At 38.5% G+C, this 23,489-nt stretch overlaps 2 protein-coding genes across 3 annotated transcripts; both read left to right on the forward strand.

The window, feature by feature from the left end:
- The first annotated feature begins 53 nt into the window (after positions 1-53).
- LOC311082549 (transient receptor potential cation channel subfamily V member 1-like) lies at positions 54-12,941 on the forward strand. Of its 2 annotated transcripts, none has more exons than XM_084113424.1 (16): positions 54-156; positions 2,950-3,170; positions 3,266-3,423; positions 3,915-4,067; positions 4,214-4,351; positions 4,511-4,809; positions 5,307-5,477; positions 6,116-6,289; positions 6,534-6,638; positions 7,741-7,811; positions 8,056-8,221; positions 8,424-8,490; positions 9,113-9,423; positions 9,527-9,648; positions 9,837-9,940; positions 10,018-12,941. In XM_084113424.1, exons 2-16 carry the CDS (start codon positions 2,980-2,982, stop codon positions 10,128-10,130), a joined length of 2,343 nt encoding a protein of 780 aa, XP_083969550.1. In that variant the 5' UTR covers positions 54-156; positions 2,950-2,979; the 3' UTR covers positions 10,131-12,941. The 2 variants fall into 2 exon arrangements, with proteins under 2 accessions (XP_083969550.1, XP_083969551.1); XM_084113425.1 differs by having other exon boundaries at positions 6,249-6,289; positions 6,560-6,638.
- LOC311083768 (sedoheptulokinase-like) lies at positions 10,873-20,974 on the forward strand (the record flags this gene model as incomplete). Its single annotated transcript, XM_084115521.1, has 6 exons — positions 10,873-10,958; positions 12,328-12,503; positions 15,483-15,683; positions 16,093-19,671; positions 19,812-19,931; positions 20,746-20,974. The coding sequence occupies 4 exons, from the start codon at positions 10,873-10,875 to the stop codon at positions 16,485-16,487; spliced, it is 858 nt and encodes a 285-aa protein (XP_083971647.1). The 3' UTR covers positions 16,488-19,671; positions 19,812-19,931; positions 20,746-20,974.
- Positions 20,975-23,489: the final 2,515 nt, after the last annotated feature.

Below are 23,489 nucleotides of genomic sequence, written 5' to 3' on the forward strand. Positions count from 1 at the left end.
AATAAACCCGCCTTTCTGTAAGGCTCTCAGCAATCTCAAAACATCTCACCCTCTTCCTCTATGAAACTGAGAGAGCGCATGCCATCATCGTCATTGTGTTCAAGGAATCATACCTCTGGCAAGCTCAGTTGAACACTAGAAAACCAAAGTTGATTTGTGAGTACAAATGTTTGATACTTTATTCTTGGATTTTAATGGTGTACCATAATAGAATGCAGTATTTAAATACATTTAGATTGTGCTAATGTAGTAAATCATTAAATAAATGTTAAAGTTTAAAGATTTTCACTGCCAAATGTCTTCACAAGTCTTTGTGAGATCTACTTTAGTACATATTTCTGCAGATCAGTTTTAAAGTTAGTCTTTTTAAATCTGACAATATCATAATCTAAAGATTGTGTCTGTCTTATGTACTGTTTCCACTGTAATGTTATCTGAACCAATTTGCAGAGAGGCCATGTCATAATATTCTAGTAAGTAAGACTATCCAGCATCTTGTAATTGCATATTAGGTCATCATCTAGTGTAAAACAACATTAAGCGACATAATTCGTCGATCAAATATCTGTTAGACGCTGTAACAATCTATGCTGCCTCACCCATAGAGCAGTCTGCTTGCACATTCAGACTGAAAAAAAATATATTTAATATATCTTTAGTATCCTAAGCACCCTTTCTTTGTTGTGATATGCACATTAAACATTAATCTTTGTTTTGACAAATCTAAATAATGTCTTTAAAATCACAGAGGTCTATTTATGGTTATCTATTGTGTTAATAGTGTGTATGCCCTAATTGAGGAACAGTGGATGACTCATATTATACATAATTACTCCCTATTTTAGCAATTTGAATTCTTGTTTAATGTGCAAGTGAGATACAAATATGCTCAAAACATTTATTTAACTAGTAAATTTTGCATTTCTTTCGATACTGCAACTTCCTGTCACAGAGTTTCTATCTGATTCTTGTCCCCTTCCTCTTTCAACTGGTGCTTAGATGATCCCTTAGCTCCTGTTTTCACTATCTGTTAATATAATCATTTTATAAATAAATTGTAATTTGATTAGTTCCCCTATGAAAGAATAAATACTGAAAAAGCATCCAAGCATAATTGCTGATCTTAACACTGTTATTAGAATGTCACATTGGCTTATAAAAGCAAAATCTGTGGTCCTATCATCTTAAAAGAAACTGATTCATGTAAAAATGTCACAAGATAGATCACATGTATGCTCAGGAACCCGGTCAAAACAGAGATGATAGTAGCTTGTTTCTATGGACATTTTTCCTTACAAAATCAAGGACTTTTGACCTTGTGCTACACGATTACCCAAAGCCAGTGTAATGGAGTTTCTTAATGCAGGATTACAGTCTATTTCCTCTGTATGTAATGCTATATGAAACCATTTACTAGACTAAGTTATAATATTCTAAAACGAAAAATATCTAATGCATTAGACACTGAATTCTGTTAGAAATGCATTTCCATGTATTTTCTGGGAAAGTTTTCCGTGATGGGAAAATCATGGCCCATTCCCTGGATGCATGGGCGTCAGTTTGGTTTGAAATGTGCTGGGGACAGAGACGCATTCGGAAGTGCATTTTCAGAAGTGCTGGGTACAATGACGCATTCATTTTTTTTTTCTCTTTCGCGCAGGTCATGTTTTGAAAGACGATGTCCTATAGCTTACTAATGTAAATAAATAAAAATGTATACAAAAATGTGATGATGTCCGACTCGTTTTATGAAGAAGAAAGCCTTAAGTTTTCAAAAAGCATTAGACTATGACCCACTATTCTGCTTCATAAGTAGCCTACCATGTTGATAATATGACATGACGTGGTTTATTGTACCTAAACAATGATTACCAAATTTCTCTCTCACATTGCTCCTCATAACCACTGAAAACGGTCAAAAAAATCGAGCCAAAAGTCAAATTATGGATGTAATCTGACATTAAGCGTTTCTGCTTCACATTTTCAGCAGGGCAGCGGAGCGGCTGTGGGTTGACTCCCCACGGTTCTCATGGGCTTTATATATAAGTCCTAACGTGAAAAAGCTTTACGTGGTTTAATGTAGGCCTACCTAAACAAAGATCACCAAATTTCTCTCTCATATTGCTCCTCATAACCACTGAAAACTGTCAAAAAATCTAACCCAAAATCCAATTATTATGGACGTTAAGTTAAAAGTAGTGGGTACAAAATGACTCATGACGAAATCTGGTCCCCACCGAAATGGACGCCTATGCCTGGATGTGATCATATAGCAACAGCATGACGGAATATCAATAATTCAGTTAACAAAGGTCTATTAGAGATCTTCACTTGCACATATAAACTGAACCTGCTTTCTGATTTTTGTATTTGGTTCTATCTCTTGAATCTTTGAAAATCTGTAAATTAATCCACATTTTTATTTTGATGAAGAACTGATTTGTTGTGTACCCAAGATAACCACAGATCCATTAGATGGGTTATGTGTTTAGATGCTCTTATGATCATATCTGCATTATAATCACATCTCCAATGTAAAGCAATGAGATGAACAAATGTGAGCCATTTATAACAGCAGCAGTAGTTCTGCATTTCCTTTGACTTCCTGTCATAGGGTTTCCAGGATCATTTGTGAGTCCTTCCTCTTTTAATGGCTCTTATAACAAGAAGACGCTCTGAGATACATTATGACTCTCAAGTAGCTCCTACACCTATAGAAGCAACTCTCAGTCACATTATATAAAAAATCACTATAGTAATTTGATTAGTAACAAAGGAAGCAACATTTCGTGAACTACCAACAATGCACAACTCCTAATGTCCCATTTGCTTATAAAAAAATAAATCAGCAGTTGTGGTCATGGTTCACATTTCCTAGGTCGTTTTTGTATGAAATTTAAACCTAATGTCCTGTATCTGCTAATGATATCACTTTTATGGAGTTTACAGCTTCTGCTGTGAGACTAAGAAGGCATCACTATGAGTAAACCAAAAGACAGCAACACCTCATCATTTACTCTGGAGACGGATGACCAGACAGAGGAGGAGAGGTCAAAGGCCAAACAGATGAAGAAAGGTGCCTTAAAGGACAAGAGGCCCATGGATTCTAACTACCTGGATGACATAGAGGAACCTGCAACCACAATTAAATTTAACCTACACTTTGACAGGTAAGTGGGACTCCTTAATATATCAAACCACACTGGAGTGTATGACAAATATAAAGTCAGAAATCGTCACTTTAACACATGCATTCTGCATACAGGGGAATCAGGAAAGTAAAAGAGGAACCGGCTCAGCAGGACCGTGAGAGGTTTACCATCAAGAGTCTGTTTGAGGCTGTGTCCAGTGGCGAGGTGTCAAAACTGCAGGGTTTACATCAGTACCTGCACAAAAACATGAAACGCCTCACCGACTCTCAATGTAATTGTATTCAAGAAAAAATACACAACTGTTGAAAAGTTTGGGGTCGGTAAGAGTTTTGAAAGAAGTGTCTTGTTTTCACCAAGGCTGCCATTACTCCAGTCTTCAGTGTCACTTTCAGAAAATTCCTTCAGAATTATTTTAATATGCTGAATCGGTGCTTAAGAAACATTTCTTTTTATTATCAGTGTTGAAAACATTTGTGCTGCTTGACATTTTTGTGGAAACATTTTTCTGGATCCTTGGAGTGTTCACAAGAACAGTAGAAAAGGAAATATTTTGAAACATTATAAATGTCTTTATTGTTACTTTGGATCAATTTAATCCATCCTTGTTGAATAAACGTATCAATTTCTTAAAAAAAAAATAAAAAAAAATTCTCACTGATTCCAAACATTTGAATGGTAGTGTACAAAGAATACACAGAATAGTACTGTGAATTCATGACTGATATTTAATACATAATAAAACAACAGTTTTTTCTTCTTCAGATAAGTCCAATGGAAAGACAGCCCTGCTGAAAGCGCTTTTAAATTTGAGGCAAGGCGAGAATGACACTATTGAACATCTGCTGGACATTGCAGAGAAACTGGGAGATTTAAAAAATCTTGTCAACGCTGCTTACACAGACAGTTCCTACAAAGGTCAGAGCCATTATAGCTTCATTTTACATAATATTTGATTATTAGATCTAGTTTTACATTAGCTAAAATGTTGGTACATTTTTTATAAATCAACATTGTTCCTCTGTAATCTATTTTACAGTGTTATTGATTGATCTCTTTGGCAGGTCAGACAGCACTCCATGTTGCGATTGAAAGGAGGAGTGCAAAATTTGTAAAGATGCTGGTTAAGAAAGGGGCCGATGTCCATGCTAAGGCCTGTGGGAAATTCTTTCAACCCAATCAAGACATGTGCTTCTATTTTGGTAGGTCTAACGATAAGGTTGAACTTTTGCAGACGGATAATTCTGACAACAATTTATACAGTAGAAATTGTAAAATCTTCCACATAATGTTCTCAATGTTACTGACCCATTTTGTGGGTACCTGGGCTTACCTGTATCTTTCACACCTTCTGTGCACAGGTGAGTTGCCCTTGTCGCTGGCCGCTTGCACTAATCAGCCAGACATTGTGGACTTCCTTATGGACAACTGTTACCAGGCGGTGGATGTCAGGAAGAGGGACTCTCATGGGAACATGGTGCTTCACGCACTAGTATCCATAGCTGATAATAGTCCTGAAAACACAGAGTTTGTCATTGCCATGTATGACCACATCTTAATCAAAGCCGACCAACTTCACCCCAAGATCAAACTGGAGGAAATCGAAAATAATGAGGGACTCACACCAATCCAACTAGCCGCCAAAACAGGAAAATTGAGGGTAAACCTTTCCCCCCCTGTTATTTACTGATTTTTGAGTGTCATAGAATATGAACAATTTCACTATGTTTTGCAAAATGCCTAAATGTATTTGAAGAAGTGATTCATTTGAAGCAGTGTGTGCCCAGTAAGTGTCAGTTCTGTTTTTGGATGTTCCTGGTTTCGTACAGATGATTAGTCCTCATGTGATTTGACATGTTATTTTCCTTCAGCAGGCATTAAATCAGACACCAGACTGATTCACAGTCATACAGTGACAGTCATTGTCTTATTTAACCTATAGTCACAGTTTAATGTTTTTATTTATTTTATTTCCTTTGTTCTATATATTTTAGCTGATGTTGCTGCTGGGCATGGCTGATTACTAAAATTAGCACATTGCTAAAAGACTAAAAAGTGACTAAATAAAACAATTTTGAAATTATATGTTATTAGCATAGGTTGGAAAGTGCCTGTTTGATGAAATCATTCAGATGTAATTTTTCATTTGTTAACTAGCTGTTTGAGCACATCGTACAGCGGGAGTTTAAGGGGTGCAGACATCTGTCCCGCAAGATCACGGAGTGGGCCTACGGTCCCGTGTGCTCGTCTCTGTATGACCTCGCCTCCCTTGACACCTACGAGAAGAACTCCGCACTGGAGATAATCGTTTATGGCAGTGAGATTCCAGTGAGAAGACATCCTGTTCATTTCATACTGATTCATTCTAGAATCAAAAATGCATAATTTCTTAGATTTTGTACTTTACTGAAGCAAAATCCCAGCTGAGAGGAACTGTTCTCAGAATTTTGGCTAACATTCTGGCAAGGTTCTCTCAAAGTTTTGAACAAATGTCTTTTCCAGTAACATTAATATACTGCTCGTTCAAAGTTGTCTGGTCTTTAATAACTTTAACGTTTTTTAACATAGGCTATTTTATACCTTACAGGGACAGTTCACCCAAAAAGGGGAATTCTGTCATCATTTACTCAGTCTCAGGTTGTTCCAAAACTGTATGAGTCTCTTTGTTCTGTTGAACCTAGAAGAAAACATTTTGAAGGATGTTTGTATTTTTCCCCCATACTATGGAAGTCAATGGGGTCCATCAACTGTTTCAAAATATTTTCTTTTGTGTTCAGCAGAAAAAAGAAATGATGAGCTTTGAGTACATGATGACAGAATTTTCATTTTGGGTGAACTATCCCTTTAATGGGAACATTAGCAAAACATTCTTGAACATATTTTTGTTCACTGGATGTTAATTTGGCATATGTATTCCGATAAATGCTGTTGATAGCAACATGTTTGGTTATTTCATCTCATTTCAGAATCGCCACGAGATGCTCCATATTGAGCCATTAAACAGACTAATTGAAGAAAAGTGGAATAGATTTGCGAAACGGATGTTCATGTTCAACTTTATTGTTTATATTATCTACCTTTTCATCTTCACTGCTGTAGCTTATCACCGTGAAGAAGGGATCGACCTCAGTAAAAACCAAGTAGGTATACACAATAGTCCAGAGGTGGGGACCCATTCATTCATTCATTCATTCATTCATTCATTCATTCATTCATTCATTCATTCATTCAAAATAAAAATTTCTTCTGAAAAATATGCACACTGACCTGAACCAGACAATCAACTTTTTCCAGCTTCAAACTACTCATTATGCATGCTAACTTGTTAACATGTAAATGTTTCACTACTTAATGCCATGTCTCATTCCCACTCTTTTCTTTCAGTCATTAAAGCCTCCGTTTCATTATAGAAAAGATAGTGAAGGCTACCTGCTTCAGACAGGACAGATCATCACTCTCATTGGAGCACTTTACTTCTTTATTAAAGGGGTATGTATCTATTTAATATTATGCTGTTGATTTACAACAAATTCATGTTTAACTTTAAATGCAAAATATTTGTATTATTATTATTATTTACTTTTTACTAGGGGTGTAACAATATATCATGTCACAATATATCGCAGTACAAAAATGCAACATGTATCGTGGATAGTGACAATATGTATTGTGTATAGTAAGTTCATCCAAAACAAAAGTTACTGTGTGAGGGAAAAAATCAAGGTTTCGAGTTTTAGTGTCAGTACTACATTAAACTAAAATTTATAATGTTGAATATAATGTATAATAATGCAATGGGGGAATATTGTGGGTCCTGAAAATGCCAAATGTCTTATGTTACCAGTAAAAAGTGTCCTACATTATTTTAAATATGATCTAGTCAGTGACAGAGTGCAAGCATATTTGTCTAAAACAAATTCTGTATTTTCCGCTTCAGAATAATGAATATTTTTATTCTGGTGTCACTATTGTCCTGTGCATTGGGTTTCCAGCACCAAGTCCAAGCCAATCATTTACACCCACAATGTAATATCAAATTTAGCATTTTAACAAAAGTTAAAGGTGCTATAAGCGATCTCGGTTGGCATAACCTCTTGTTGATGTTTGAATTATTATCAAACAAAACGGAGGCTAGCTAGACCCTCCCTCCTCCTCATCCGCGCACTAACCCCCCGAACCCCACCCCCACATCATTCTTGTCGGTTATTGGCTGGAACAGTTTGTTATGTTTCGTGCTGCGGGTCGCTCTGTTTGTTGCTCAGTTTGTTGCTCAGTTTGTTTTTGCTGCAGTTTGTGGAGCCTGGGCTGTCTGCAGAGACCGTGTTTTTTTACAGTGTGTTCAGGGGACAGGCAGCTAGCGGATAGTGAGGAGATGTTTGCGGTATGTGAAAAAAAATGTTTTGGCCTAAAAAACGCGTGAGATTGCTTATAGCACCTTTAATTTTTTGTTAACCTTTTATCATATGTCTTGGAGTATCGCAATTATATCGTATCGTGAGTTCAGTATCGTGATATGTATCAAATCATGACATGAGAGTATCGTTACACCCCTACTTTTTACAGAAATAACTGCATTCCCTTGTCTTTCAAGTTAATAGATATGATAAGGAAGCGCCCGAGATTTCAGTCCCTGGTCATAGACGGATTTTCCGATCAGCTTTTGTGAGTCGCTTCACTCTTGTTTTATTTCAGTATTAATCATTTCCTAATACATGCTTGAAATGACATTCTTTGCCAATAATTTTAAAACTTATCACAGCGAGGTCTAGTTTTTGAAATCACTATTTATATACTCTATATGCACATGGCTAAACTGCTCCAGTATAACTACTTTTTACTACATAAAACCTCAATCAATAAGTGCATACAGTGTTTACTCCCGCTTAAATGCTTTTTGTTGCATTAGTTTTCTGCAGGCCGTGCTTCTCTTGGTCTCTGCTGTACTGTACTGTTTTGGTCAGGATGAATATCTGGCCTTTCTAGTGCTGAGTCTTGCCTTGTGCTGGGTAAATCTACTCTATTTCTTCAGAGGTTCCAAACATATGGGAATCTACAGTATCATGATACAAAAGGTAAGGGATATTTGTCTCTCTTATCCAGCATCCTTCACCCTGGCCTTCAGAGTAGGGTATTAGTCAAATAGGGTGCTAAAAAGATGCTATGCAACACATTTAATGTCTCCTTGTAGTATAATCTAGTCCTTACAGTTGATACAGGACCTACACCATTACTTCCTGTGCGTAACACACTTGTACGCTCTTTAATTATTGTCAGATGATTCTTGGAGAAATTCGTCGATTCCTTGTTGTGTACATGGTCTTCCTCATTGGGTTCTCTACAGGTATCCTTCTCCCTTGCATACATTCAGCAATGTACATGATTCTTTCATTGCAATTAATTTAATGTTCATCATAACACTACAAATTTGCAACATTTTTGGGTCAGTTAGATTTTTGTTTTATAAAGAAATTAATATTTCTATTCAGGAAGGATGCATTAAATTGATCGCAAGTGAAAAGTGAAAAAAAAAAATCATTTTAAATCATTTTAAATTATAGATTTAATTACTTAAATCTATTAAAAATAAATGCTGATCTTTTTAACTTGTTTATTCATCAAAGAATCTTGACAAAAAGTATCATGGTTTCCACAAAAATATGATGCAACTATTTTAAACATTGATTATGCTAAGAAATATTTCTTAAACACCAAAATCAGCATATCAGAATGATTTCTGAAGGATCATGTGACTGATGACTTGGAGTAATGATGCTGAAAATTCAGCCTTGCCATCACTGGAGTAAATTACATTTTAAAATATATTCAAATTGAAAATGGTTATTTTAATTTGTAATTATACTACTGTTTTTACCATATTTTTGATCAAATAAATGCAGCCTTGGTTTTATTTCAAAAACTTTTGAACGGTAGTGTGCATTGATGATTTGTTTCTTACTCATCAGCCGTGGTCACTCTCCTTGATGAGCAATCTATCAGGAATCGATCTCTTTTTATTAATGTTAATGGAAATGAAGACTGCAAGAAGCCCACATTCAAGGACATCTACTTCACCACTCTGGAGTTGTTCAAGTTTACAATTGGCATGGGAGATCTGGAGTTCACCAATGATTATAAATATAAGGAGGTGTTCTATATACTGCTGATTCTGTATATAGTGATGACATACATTCTGATGCTGAACATGCTGATTGCTCTGATGAATCAAAGCGTGGAGGAGATGTCCGTAGAGAGCACTAGCATCTGGAAACTACAGGTAAAATCAAATGCAAAATGAAAACGGTCAACCCATTTCTACACTGAACTGATTTGCCATTTTAGTTGTTCATTTAGGCAATAATTATGATTGTTGATCACAGCGTGCAATCACCACCTTGGACATGGAGTGGATTTTTCCCCATTGTCTGAAGACAAAGCTTCGTTCAGGGGAAGAGAAGGAGCTGGGCGGAGGGCAAGAGCCTGATCGACGCTGGTGCTTCAGGTGACCCTGGTGGCTTCCACAACATCTGAAGTTTGCATTTGTCTGTAATCTGAAATTGGATGATACATTATGAAAATATGATATTAGCATGCAAACATAATAATGCACACTTACCCTGTGTTACTCTCTGTGTTTGCTATTAAACAGTGATGATTGAAACCGTAAACAATGAACAATCTTTCTTTCAGTGTGGAGGAAGTCAACTGGAACCAATGGAACAGAAACATGGGTATAATTAGCGAGGATCCTGGGATATGCACGAGTGTACCTTCCCCAACTAAACCTCAGAGAGGTAGTCAATGTTAAACAAATATGTGTGTATGTGTGTGTTATTTTAATCCTACATGATGTCATATGTATTTGTTACAGAGCCCAGTCAGCGTGGACTCCTACAAACGTTCAGTAAGCGCTGGACACAGAGACGACCGCACAGAGATGTACAGGAGCTGGATCCTCTAGCAGAGGCCTCTACCTCCGTCTGATGCTTTTAGAACCTCTATCTATTACTATTTATTTTGCAATTCCCTTTCATTACAACTGGCATAGGAATAATTATATTATATGACCGGATAAAACTTGACTGTTGTTCATTTCGAGAACATATGCACCTCAAGGGTCATCATATCTTTTGAACGCTGTACATTTTTAAAATGAATATGCATGTGTTGTAATTTAAGGAAGCATTTATGTAAAAGTATATATATATATATATATATATATATATATATATATATTATTCAAATGTGTCTATATACCAGAATACAACAAAATATACAAGATGCAAGAGTTGAGACGCATAATGGTGACATGGAAATGTACTGCATAATTAGAATGACCTAATGTAGCTTATGCAAAACTGTACAAAGATGTTGGCTAAGCATTTTTTATTTCAGAACATTTAAGTGCATCTATATCGTTATATACACCTGTTCCAGGGGGACTCCTGCCCGCAGGAACGAGGGGTCTGACCACGGGCTGAAGGTCTGGCGGCACGCCGTTTTGAGTGTCACCCAGTGAGTGCCGTGATGCCACGCCCATCTCGGGACTCGGCCGTGAAGCCAGTGCTGAAGCGGTCTCATATGGAGACGGGGCTCCACATGCCCCAGGAGCCTCTGAAAGAATGTCAGTGGGACCGCCGTTCTGCTTTTGAACAAGTACTTACAGGCCCGGGAAGGAAGACATGGTTCTCCGCACCAAGTGGAGTTAGGGCACAGCTGCATAGCAATGGCCTGCTCCACTGGCGGGATACGTGTGTATCCCTTAGCTGGGGAGGGAGGAGGAGCCACCGGAACGGTTTCTGACAGTAAAAGGTGCCGTCCACGTGAGCTCCTCATTCACCTCCGGGAAGAAAGGCACTGGGGGGGGGTTGCTGAGAACCAGCGCGCGCCACCCCGAGATACCAATTATCTAGCCTCGAGGGCTCGGGACACGGTGGAGGGTTTCACACGAGCCCGATCCTGTTGGCGGCCCGGGAAATCATGGCCATCATCTCCGGGTCCATCTCCGGTTCCTAGGGGGTTGGTTCCCCGAAGGAAGCGCGCTCACCATGATCCTCAGGTCTCCCGTGTCAGAGCCCGAAGCAACCCTCTGAGGAGGGTTAGATCAAGGCGCAGGCACGGGGACTCCGCCCCTTTGCAGGAACGAGAGTCTCGACCGCAGCTCCGAGATGGTCATCTTCCCACAATGGGTACATGACTCATCCACAAAGGCTGCCTCAGTGTGTTCGAAGCCCAGACACACGAGGCAGCGATCGTGTACCATCCCAGGTAATGACCGCATCCAGAAACACACAGATAGAACGTCATCTTTTTTTTCTTCTTTTTTTTAAAGACACGCTCTATCTGTGTAAGCTCTTTTAGGGACTGCTCTCACTGGTGCTGAGGCACGCAGGGGAACGGTCACTGTGAATACAGACAGGAATGTGCACCTGTCTGTGCGCTGTTTCTCTCTCGCTGGTCTTACCAGCCGTGAAAACACACCTTACCAGCTGTGACAACAGCTTTTTGTTTGCTCAAGGCAAAACAAAAAAGAGAGAGAAGAGAGAGAAAAGAAGGCCGCTCGTGCTGCTGTGCCGTGCTGTGCACGCCCGCACTAAAGTGGAGAAGTCAGAGAAAAAAGCTGGCTCGAAGTTTCACAATCTCCTGGGAGTTTGTAGAGAGCATCGAAGTGCTTGGTTCTGAAGCAAAAAGCTGAAATGCAATCACACCTGCTGCTCATTATATACCCGCGCTGCAAGGCTGAATAGCTGATGCAGATGATTGCATGCCAATGTGTATTGGCTCGTTTTAGTTTCACTCAAAGTAGATTGGCCTCTCTATCAGTCGGTCACGACATACAGTGGGTACAGAAAGTATTCAGACCCCCTTAAATTTTTCACTCTTTGTTATATTGCAGCCATTTGCTAAAATCATTTAAGTTCATTTTTTTCCTCGTTATTGTACATACAGCACCCCATATTGACAGAAAAACACAGAATTGTTGACATTTTTGCACATTTATTAAAAAAGAAAAATACTTTCCGTACCCACTGTACGTGGAAGTGACCGACCGATAAGGGAACTGACTCTAACTAATCTATGAAGTTTAATATTACAGTTACTCTGTGTTGAACTGAATGCCTGTGTTTGGATGAGTCTCTGCAACAGCATGAATTGACTGTGTTTATATATTATCCTCCAGTCTGAAGGATGCGGGTTTCCCTATGCACCTCTTGCCTGTGGTGGTAGAGTCAGGAGCTGTGGCTGGTTACACTTCCTCTGAGTGGCACGGCATCCCTGCTCACACACCGGTCGGGGCGGCGCTGGGAGACTTCCAATGTAGTGTGTACTCCTGCATGACTGACAAAGGAGATGCAGGTGCAGTGTTGATTAGATTAATCTTTTTCAGAATTTTCTAAAATTCATTGACTTGGTCTGTAAATGACCTACAGTCATGACCTACAGACTATTGTAGTTTTATCAGCTACATACAGTAAATACTCAATCTGAGGTCAGTTTATGTGTTTATTAGTTCAGCCTCCAGGTGGAGATGTAATGCGACTGCAATGAGCACATGTAAACATGGCAGATTTTGTACTCAAATTTCAACGTCCTCTATCAAGGGCATGGGCATGACAGATATTATGTGTTTTATGGATTCTTGTAAATTTGATATTTCTGCGCAGCAGCTCAAGCTTATGCTAAAAAGAGGACTGTATTGTATGTTAAATACTTAAACATGATTTGTTCGGCCATAAATATGTTTACCCATTTTTGTTAAAACTAAAAAATGTGCTAAAGATTTGATCTACCTGCCATAGATGGTTTTGATTTAATATGTCAGCACATGATAGAAAGGATTACTTTTATTTGGCAGTGGGGAAATTATGCTGAATGTGCTGTACATGATATTAGCAACACAAATGCTTTTAGCTATATGATCTCCTGAGGCATTTTTTTTTTTTTTTTAATTAATATGATTTTGTAGTTTGCACAAAACTGTGTAGCAGCTAAACCAGCATGTGTGTGGGCTTGAGTACTTTATACTGCATCCACATCAGTGTTGTGGACTGTAGCATTTTTACGTATACACTAACGTTCAAAAATATGAAGTCATTAAGAATTTTTTGGAAAGAAATTAATGGTTTTATTCCACAAGGATGCATTAAATTGATCCAAAAGTGACAGTAAAGATATGTTTTTTTATTTGATAAAATTCACTTATTGTGTACATACATGTTTTTACACTGTACTTATATTTAAAAAAAATACCTGCATGTAATTACAGCTGTAATTCATTTCTGTAATTACATCTATAATTACACTGTTGACCCTTCCCTTACACCTTAACCCATCCTTAAACCTTCCAAAACCACCAAACCTGTGCCTAACCGTACACGTATCCCACCTCAGCAGCAAAAGTGTTTTGCTATACAACATGAACACAATAAGTACATTGTACTTATTTTTTGATGAAAGTACATAGTAGTAAGGACACCTAATATAAAGTGTGACACATTTGACACATTTGTTATGACTGAGACAAATCAGAAACAATTATTTGGTTATATGTACCAAAAAATCCTTAAACTTCACTCTGGGATCTGTGGTCCCATCCCCCAAACAGGGCAAGAAGGTCCTACCACGATCAGATAAGTTGGTTTTATGGGTGTAAAAGAATGTGACCACATGCTCAAAAGAGAGAAAATGGGAAGACAGAAACAATCTTTAATACAGACTTTGCTGCATTAATCATAGACGAACTGATCTATAAATAAACATGCATCCCAGAAACTGTGTGAATGATTGACTGTGTCTTGTGTACTATTATGTATATACTATGGTATGTATTTTATTATACAACCAACCAACGGTCAATGTAACTACCTGTATCATGTCTCCTATCTAATTAATCCTCATTTAATGACTCACACTTTGATGTACATCACCTTCTCTTAGAATGCAGTGTGGGTTTGTTATATCTATCTGAGCATTAATGAACAAAAAAGAGGTAAGGCAGATGTCTAACCACACTTGAGATAGCGTCATAAATCCTCCCCACAGAGGAAACTCCCCTCAGAAATTCCCCCTTTCTTATTGGTTGAGCCAGCCCTGCAAGGTGTGCCTTTTGTCAAGCTTTAAAAGGCCTCTTCGCTAGCCCTTTGCTCTCTTCTCTTCCGGCCTCAACTGCGGCTTCTGCTGATACTGGGGAAACCCTGCCATGCCTTCATGCTCCCAAAGGGAGTCAGACTGCCTTTTATTCAATCCAGAAAACTGCAACCTTACCATCACTGAACGGGCAACAATCAACTCTTGGCATTCTCGGCACTTCAGGATGCCGTGCTGTCCAGCGTGGCCTCAGCAGGCCCGGGCTGCAGGCTTCGACTCACAACAGCCATGTGCTCCCTCAGGAGAAAAAGGACTCTCTCAACCACAACAGCGTCGAAACCACCATGCAAGTTCATCATATCTTCGCCATCCAGCAGAGAAGAAAACAACTGCAACTTGTACAGTGACATTTGACACTCACGGACCCATCAACGAACTCAATTTTCAACCACTTCAAGAATTGTCCACTGCACAGACCATGCAAGTATCAATTTAATGAGGTGCTCTGAAAATGATAAGCTGATGGTTCTTTTCATAGTTAAATAGACCTTTTCCATAGTTCTATTTCCTGTTTCCGGTTCCATATCACTCACCATTTTACCTATGCATGTATGTATGTATGTATGAATGACCTCTGGTGGTGACCAACTGGAAGTACAGTGACCAGATTCGTGACAGTATGCATGTTTGTTTAGTTTTAGTTACGTTTGTGAGTTAGTTAATACAACTTGTGCACAATATGTATTTGGTTTCTGATTCTCTGCTTGCAACAAAGTCAATTTTATGATCTTGATCTTGTTACATGCTCTAAGCGCTGTACATGCTAAGAAATAATTATTTTTCGGTGGCCATGAAAGATACACTTTTATTAGAATAAATAAGTTCGTTGAAAAGAGTTTGTTGAAACTGATTAATTGATTGTAATATTAATTTAGCTACCTCAAGTTAATCTAATTAACTGACCCAAATATTAATAATTATAATAATTGGTAATTATGAGTTATTATTAATATTTCCCCCTTGAGCTAATATTGTTACACATTTATAATGTTATAAATTATTTGTATTTAAAATAAATTCTATTTTCTAGTTAATGTCTATTCATGAAAGAATCCTGAAAAAAAGCAACATTTGTGAGGACGAGACTTTCAAAAGTATAAAAGAATCTTATAAACACCATACTTTTGAACTGCTGTGTACACAAGGCAGATACACACAAATTAATTGTGAATTATGTTAAATCACTAGTGCTGAACATGAGCACTTCAGCCCAGCTGACGTTCGGCATGCCTGCAGAGTTCAGCCCTCCCAGTTCTCCAGACACCCTCTGCCCAGTCGCTTATTTCCCGTACTTGCACGGCTCCTATCTGGCAGTGGCCGCATCACTAAATGGAGGCAATGTCATGGCCACCTTCGTCAGAATGCTGGACTCATGGATGAAGGAATTTGGTAAATCAACAATTGTTAACCTTTTTTGACCAATTGACCTTTTTATATCGTAGACTAATCATTTATTCTTTAAAATAGAGACAACAATAAAATTACTCTTACAAATATAAGTTCTAAAAGGGGGATTTCACAGCAATGCCATAGAAGAACCATTTTTGGGTCCCCAAGGAACATTTCAAGGATCAGTTTTTAAAATAACCATTTTTTTCCTTTGTGTGAAGAACATTTAAATAATCTAAAGAACCTTTTTCCACTATAAATAGTTTTTTGTGTAATGGAAAGGTTCCATGGATGTTAAAGGTTTTACATTAGATGCCAATAAAGAACCTTTATTTTTGAGAGTTGAGTGTTGTATTCTTGTTGCATGCTTTTGGTTCTCATGTGTATTATTCATTGTTTTATCTCATAGCATTGGAAGTAAACGAGTCCAGAATCTACTCCCAGCTGATCCAGTCTGCCTTGGCACAGCCTAATACTGACCTAACCGTGACTCTGACTCTACTAGGAGAGCGGCACGACCCCACCACCAGCGCCAGTGTCTCGCAAATCTCGCCCTCTAACCTCTCTCTGGGTCACATGACTCGAGCTGTGTGCAGGGGCATTATTGAAAACCTGGCCACTATGATGCCCCCTCAGAGCATGCAGGCTGCTGGGGTGAGGCGTATTATTGGCAGTGGCAGCGCTCTGTCATGTAACCCCGTCCTGCAACAGGAAGTGGAGAGAGTGTTTCCATTTCCTGTAGTCTACGGAAAAGATGTGGACTCAGCAGTTGGAGTTGCCATGGTGTTTAATGACCAAACATAAGAAGACACTATGCCTATGAAGTCAAGTTTCAAGTCAACAATGTAGATTGTTTCAAAGCAGCTTTACAGAGATAAACATATAATTTAAGGTAACAGAGATTGTTTTGGCTTTATAGCGGTTCTTTAATAAAGTTATTTTCCAGCTAAAGTTAGTTTTCATTGATTCGCTTCCGTCGCAACGATCATTTGTTGTTAAATTAGGGGCCGCTAAGACAACGCCATTCTCTCTACACAGACTTTAAACGCGAACCTGTGATAAACGCTGATGGCGTTCACATGCGCATTAAGAATTGGTTCTATAGTTATGTGCGTTTGAATATATGTGCGCAGGTTTGTAATTCCCTACAAACCAAGCCTAAACAAAGTACTGGTCTTTCCTTATAAATTTTGATACAGAATTATATTTTATTTTGTCACTTTGGGGTAGGTACGCAAAACGAATTTTCCCGACAACGCTTTATCTGTAGAGTGGGAAAGGGATCCTTCACAGGGGAGAGACTAGTTGGCACTTCAGCACTGCGTTGTCATCGGGTCCAGGCGAAGGTCCTTCGTCAGATCTGGATACGGCCTGGATCCGGCAGGCTGCAGGAAAACCTTGGGATAAACACAGACACTAAAATTAGCGTAGATGCCATTCTTCTTATGATGTAATGAGTACATCAGGATTTATGGGAAGTGTTCCCGGTTCCGGCTGACCTAATCTATGCAGCCTAACATTGAATTATAGAAGTCTATAGTGAATGCTAGGTCAAAGAAATAATCTTTAATCTAGCTTTGAACTGACAGAGTGTGTCTGCTTCCCGAACAATCGTAAGAAGACTGTTCCAAAGTTTTGGTGCTAAAAAGGAAAAGGATCTACCGCTAGCAGTCGATTTTGATAGGTATTATTAACTGGTCGGAATTTTGAGATCGCAATAGACGTGAAGGACTATAATGCGTTAAGAGCTCGCTCAAGTACTGGGGAGCTAAATCATTTAGTGCTTTGTAAGTAATCAGCAATATTTTAAAATGTATGTGATGTTTAATAGGCAGCCAATGCAGTGTTGACAGAACCGGGCTAATATGGTCATACTTCCTGGTTCTGGTAAGAACTCGAGCTGCTGCGTTTTGGACCAGCTGTAGTTTGTTTGTTAAGTGTGCAGGGCAACCACCCAGTAGAGCATTACAATAATCTAGCCTTGAGGTCATGAACGCATGAACTAATTGTTCCGCATTTGTCAATGAGAGCAAATGATGTAATTTAGTTATATTTTTAAGATGAAAAAATGCGGTTTTACAGATAATAGACACGCGACTTTCAAATGAAAGATTGGTATCAAAGAGCACACCCAGGTTCCTAACCGACAACGAAGACAGACAGAGCAGCCATCAAGTGTTAGACAGTATTCTAGGTTATTACGTGAGGAAGTTTTTTGTCCAATAATTAGAATCTCTGTTTTTTCCAACCCGTTCTCATCTCAGGGCGTCATATAAGGCCGTTTTGTCACGTCCTTCGGCGTTTTCTGCCCACGCATATAGCACCCTTTTGCGTATAGATGACACGCACATGGCTTTCAACCAACTTCAATGTAAAACCATCCGCGATACACGCTCAGGGCTTCGCCAGTCGTCAATTCACCTCAACATTGACCGACTGCACAGACTAAAGACGTTTTTTCAGCAACGACTAATGTTTGCTCTATGATTAGGATTGCCTATACCTAATATAGGAGGTCATTGTTTTCCATTATTTATCTTTCAAGAGGAGTCTATTTGCCATTTTCAACACCCTTATCGTCTGTGAGAGACGCTCGCGGCTTAACCACCTCCAATGCAACCCACCCGCGTTTTACAGGACGCAGTTGGACTAGCCAATCCAAGTGCGTGATATCAGACGCTTTCAGCAACAGTAGCATGCGTAGGCTACAATTTCGTTTAGTTTTAAATTAGCCTGTGGTAGCCTACTCAATTTAAACGTGAATGTGTGCTAGGTATCCTAACTAAAAAACACGACAATATAGGTTCCATCATTCCTTAATTGCCCGCAGGAGTATATTGGCCGAATTCAACACACACCCTTTATCGTGTGTGAGAGACGCTCATGGCTTTCAACCATCAATGCAACCCACGGGCGTTTTACAGGACGCAGTTGGACTCGTCACATATGGACGCTTGGCCAGGACCCCTTGGCGTCACTTTTTAACGCACTGGGTATACCTTTGGCGTCATTTTTCAACGTGCAGGGTAGTCCGATTGACTAATATAGAACTCTGAACCGGAGCCTGCAGCGTTGAAATTTGACGTCTTGGGTAACACCGCAACCCGTCTGCTGTGTATGGGTCGAGGCTACAATAAATAAAAATAAAAAGGAATAGACTACAATAAATGATCTATGCCAGGGCTAGTCAAATGGCGGCCCCCAGATGATATTTATCTGGCCCTCCAACTGGTTTTTTATGTTTAAAAACCCTCGCAATCTGATATCAAAGTGCCCTCTCTGCGCAAAGGTTTAGCGCGTTCATAGGCAACCGCATTCAGCGGTGAGTTTAACAACGCTCAACTGCAGCTAAAACGGCATTCAGAGGTGAGTTTAACCAAAACAACGCTCAACTGCATGTAAAACTGCATTCAAAGGTGAGTTTAACAACGCTCCACGGCGTGCAAGTAAGCAGTTTAACCGTTTTCTTGTCATGGGTAGGCTACTGGTAGCCTACATAGGTACACTTTAACTAGAGCATGCTGGGTAACGTATTTTTATCGGAGGCACTGAGTCTGAAATTTTCGTATGCGTTTTTCCGTATTCATTGTCAAAACACCATTCAAAATTCTTGCTACTGATCCGAAAAACGCAGAAAATCGAACCCGATCCGATTTTTTTTATGACGGCAGTGTGTAAACGTGATTGACAAAACATATTTATTCGTATTTCAGAGTCAGTGTGCAAGGACCATTAAGCTAAGAGGACTTTGGGAAAGCCAATCCTGTACATTTTGCTTTCAAAAACAGGGACAAATTTACTTTGACATGAATGGAAAGGACTGCATATCACCTCATGTGAAATGATAAATTTGGACTGATTCAGCTACAAAGCATGGCATCAAGGCTTAATAAACTTTCTGTGTCTTTTCATCATTTCAGGTTGCCGAAAATGTAGTGGGCAGAAGGTTTTCCTCTTTGATCGAATAACTGGGGAACGGATAAATGAGGTAAAATGTGTTCTGTTAGGCTGCTTTCTTGTCTAAATGACTGATTCTGACCTTTCAAAGATAATAAAACAATATGTTATGCCCTAATCAGTGATTGATAAAACAGTTAAAATAATTATTATTCGTGTTTGTGTGTGTAGGGGAAAGCCGAATTGAAAGTCCACTGGTGCCATGCACTGTGTGGTTATTTAATTATCAGTAGGCTACTCAGAAGCAAATAGCGATGAGGTGGAGGCATTTGGAAGAGCTAGATCCGGCAGGTAGGCCCTTGTAACCTTTAGGACATGCATTCCGATGATGAAAAATTATGGAATAGTCTTCCGAGCATTCCAAAATCAGACACACTCTCTCAGTCCAGACTAAAGACAAATATCTGGACTGTCTTTAGTCTGGACTGAGAGAGTGTGTCTGCATTTTGAATGCTCGGAAGACTATTCCATAATTTTAAAGACAAATGGGCGAATGATCTACCTCCTTGTCTTTATTTAGAATATTCTATTTGTAAGATCCTGGAATTTTGTGATTAACACAATGGATTGTAGGTAATGAGGAGCTGGACCATTCAGTGCTTGCCGAGTAATTAATAGAACTCTAAAATTAGCTGACAGACAGCCAATGTATGGACAATAAAATGGTCCTGATGTGATCAGGTTTTACTGTTTCTAGTAAGTTCTCTAGTGGCTAGCTCTAGCTCTGAACTATCATCCCTCAGTTTATCAGAAACATTTTGAAATCAGTAAATTTTGAGATACATGGCTTTTAATGTACAGGAACAGTGTGGAACAGTGTGGAACAGTGTGGAACTAGAGCTGCCAGACAATTGTAGTTTAGTAAAAAGTACAATAGTTTCCTGTGAGATGCAATGTTGTATAAAAATGTGTAAAATAAAAAAAACACCGTAAATTGAGTGAATGTACTAAGTTGCATTCCACCACTGGGCTTAACCAGGGTTAATGCTACTTTAACGAACATAAATACATTTCAATGAACTCTCTAAATTTAACCCAACTGTGATTTTGATTTTTTTTTTCTCTGTGTTCTAATGAATTTTTTTGCACTTATGATATTTTACAGTGGCAAAACCTGGGATGACACATGGGAGCCTGCCAGTGAACTCCTACATGTTATGCCTAATTCCCCACATCCCAACCAGCTTTCAGCATGACAGCCTAGTCACCTGGACTCAAGCACCCTTAATTTCTTTTTTTTCTTTGGTGAGTTTTTTCTTTTCTTTTCTTTTCTTTTCTTTTCTTTTTCTCTTCTTTTTCTCTTGCTTTTGTTCATTAAAGTTTTTTGCACAATACCCAGTCTCTTTTTGTGTTTATTTTCTTAATGGTGTGTAAAAAATAAATAAACTTTTGCATTTTCATTAACTGCACAACAGCCAGGAAGTGTACCATGGAGATCATAAGGGAGAAAATGAGTGCTGTTTGGCATAATGGCATTCCCAAAGGCATATTTTTTTTATTATTATTTTTTTAGTATAGGTAAGTCTACTTGAACTATTTGTTTGGTATGCCAGCCATGAATAAATACCACAGAATACTCCTACACTCTAAAAACTGCTGGGTTAAAAAATAACCCAACCTTAACCACACTGCTGGGTCACTATTGGACAGAACACGCGCTGGGTTGGTTTGACCCAAGTGCTGGGTTTTACCATTTAACCCATATTTCTGGGTCATTCATTTGACCCAACCAGTGGGTGAAATTAACCCTCTTGCTGGGTTAAGTCTTACTCATGTGCTGGGTTATTTCTTGTCTCATAAAATTAGAAACAAATATTTGTTATATTATGAATGTAAAATAATTATTATCTCTGTAATACAATAAACCAGAGAGGCCACTGTATGATTTCAATCTCATTTTTTTTTTTTATACATTTCTTTAATACTTTTCTTTATCGAATACAAATGTTAATCAATGTCAAAGGTCTGACATGTCCCCCTCATTTCATCCCTGAGGCACAGAATGTGCAGCAATTCACCAGTCATCTCATTTTGTAAATATTCAACCATGTTGGTCCTCACCTGTTGATTACACAAGTCAAGTCAAGTCATCTTTATTTATATAGCGCTTTTTACAATACAGATTGTATCAAAGCAGCTTCACAGTAATACTGTAACATGAATATAATACAACAAAGTTTGTTTCTAGAAGAAAATTGCGTCATCGTCCACCTTTAGGCAAATCAATAATATTGTTGAATATTAAATGTCCCCATCTAAGCAAGCCAAAAGCCAAGGCAGCAGTGGCAAGGAACCAAAACTCCATCAGTGACAGAATGGAGAAAAAAACCTTGTGAGAACCCAGACTCAGTCGCTCAGTTCTCCTCTGGCCAACGAGCGAACAGTGTATGATTATGATCCAGGCAGCATTACAGGTCAGAGGTCAGATTGAATAAGAACATTCAGAATATTTATCCAGTTCCATCTGGTTGGAAGTCGGAGTCATCACACCGGTATGGAGATGAGTTTGTTGAGGATCAGTCATGTCGATGAGGCCTTCACAGGGCTGATTAGGCTGGCCCTTCAGGGATGCGTCATGGATGGGTCCAGGCGCAGGTCCACCTTCTGATCTGGATACGACCTGGATCCGGCTGACTTCAGTAAACTTTAGAATGAACAGAAAGACAAACATTAGCATAGATGCCATTCTTCTTATTAAATAATGAGTACATCAGGTGTTATAGGAAAGTGTCCCTGGTTCCGGCTGACCTATGTTAAATGTTGACCTATGTCAAGTTAAGCTATTTTTGTGGAAGTATCAATTTATTATTGAATATGCAATTAAAATTATTGCAAACATTACCAAATGACCAAATGTGAAAAACAAACAAAATGTGTATTCAGTATTTGCAAACTGAATTATAGTAATAAAAGAGTAATTTGGACAAATATTATCAACATTAAGGCATTAAAATTATTTATTATTTTATTAAAAGTAAAATATTACTGTAATGTTGATAGTGTCTTTAACATTAAAACTCACAAACCTGCTCGTTAATCTCCTGACTGGCAGCGCTGATGATCGCCTCGTTTAGATGTTAACTTACACACAATAAAATGAAAGATGACATGCATTATGGTAGGGTAGGCTATCATGTAAGTTTACATTTTTTAAGTTTTAAATATTGACGATCATTCGTTCAACTAAACGGGTATACTTTTCTTCTCAAAACTGGCGCCTGTCCATTTATTTCTCCTTTCCTCAGTCGATGTTTATAAAGATTGCAAGTCATACATTTACAAAAAAAAACTAGGCTATATCAAGCTCTTGAAAGCCTTTTTTTTTTGGCAGAAATGATGGTTCGAGACATTACAGAAGACACACGCAGACTGTGCTGGAACTTACCTCATTTCTTCTGACGAGTATTTCTAAAACTACGCCAGCAGACTTTTCACTCACAACTCACTAGCTAGCCTAACGTACATTAGAGACTCATTTCCCGCTGATTTTACGTGCGAGCCCTGTGAGGGAAACTGCGCGTATGGATTTCATACAAAACGCTTTTCTCACTTTTAAATACGCAACGTCCACAATGAATAGGCCTACGATAATTACATGATGAATTTAGAATTTAAACTGCATATTTCAAAAAGGCTGCTGATATAGCTGGTTTAATTTCAACTAAGGATTTAACGATGCGGCATTTTGTCAAAAATTCTAACCGGCTAGCTGTGGCTAATGTTTCACAGAATAAATAAGTTACCCCTCACACTTCCATATCAAAGACTGTATGTTGAACAGTGAAATTAGCTTGCTGCTACCACCACAACTTATTAAAAATATAGGTAAACATTCATATTAACTTACCA

Source organism: Abramis brama (assembly GCF_963993115.1).
Source record: "Abramis brama genome assembly, chromosome: 5".
Lineage (NCBI taxonomy): Eukaryota > Metazoa > Chordata > Actinopteri > Cypriniformes > Leuciscidae > Abramis > Abramis brama.

Bases quoted from the DNA above. Each gene is read 5' to 3' on its own strand.
- LOC311082549 (XM_084113424.1), top strand. From the start codon at position 2,980: ATGAGTAAACCAAAAGACAGCAACACCTCATCATTTACTCTGGAGACG. The intron at 6,639-7,740 runs GTATGTATCTAT...TTGTCTTTCAAG, and splicing joins TTTACTTCTTTATTAAAGGG to TTAATAGATATGATAAGGAA. The intron at 9,649-9,836 runs GTGACCCTGGTG...TCTTTCTTTCAG, and splicing joins GATCGACGCTGGTGCTTCAG to TGTGGAGGAAGTCAACTGGA.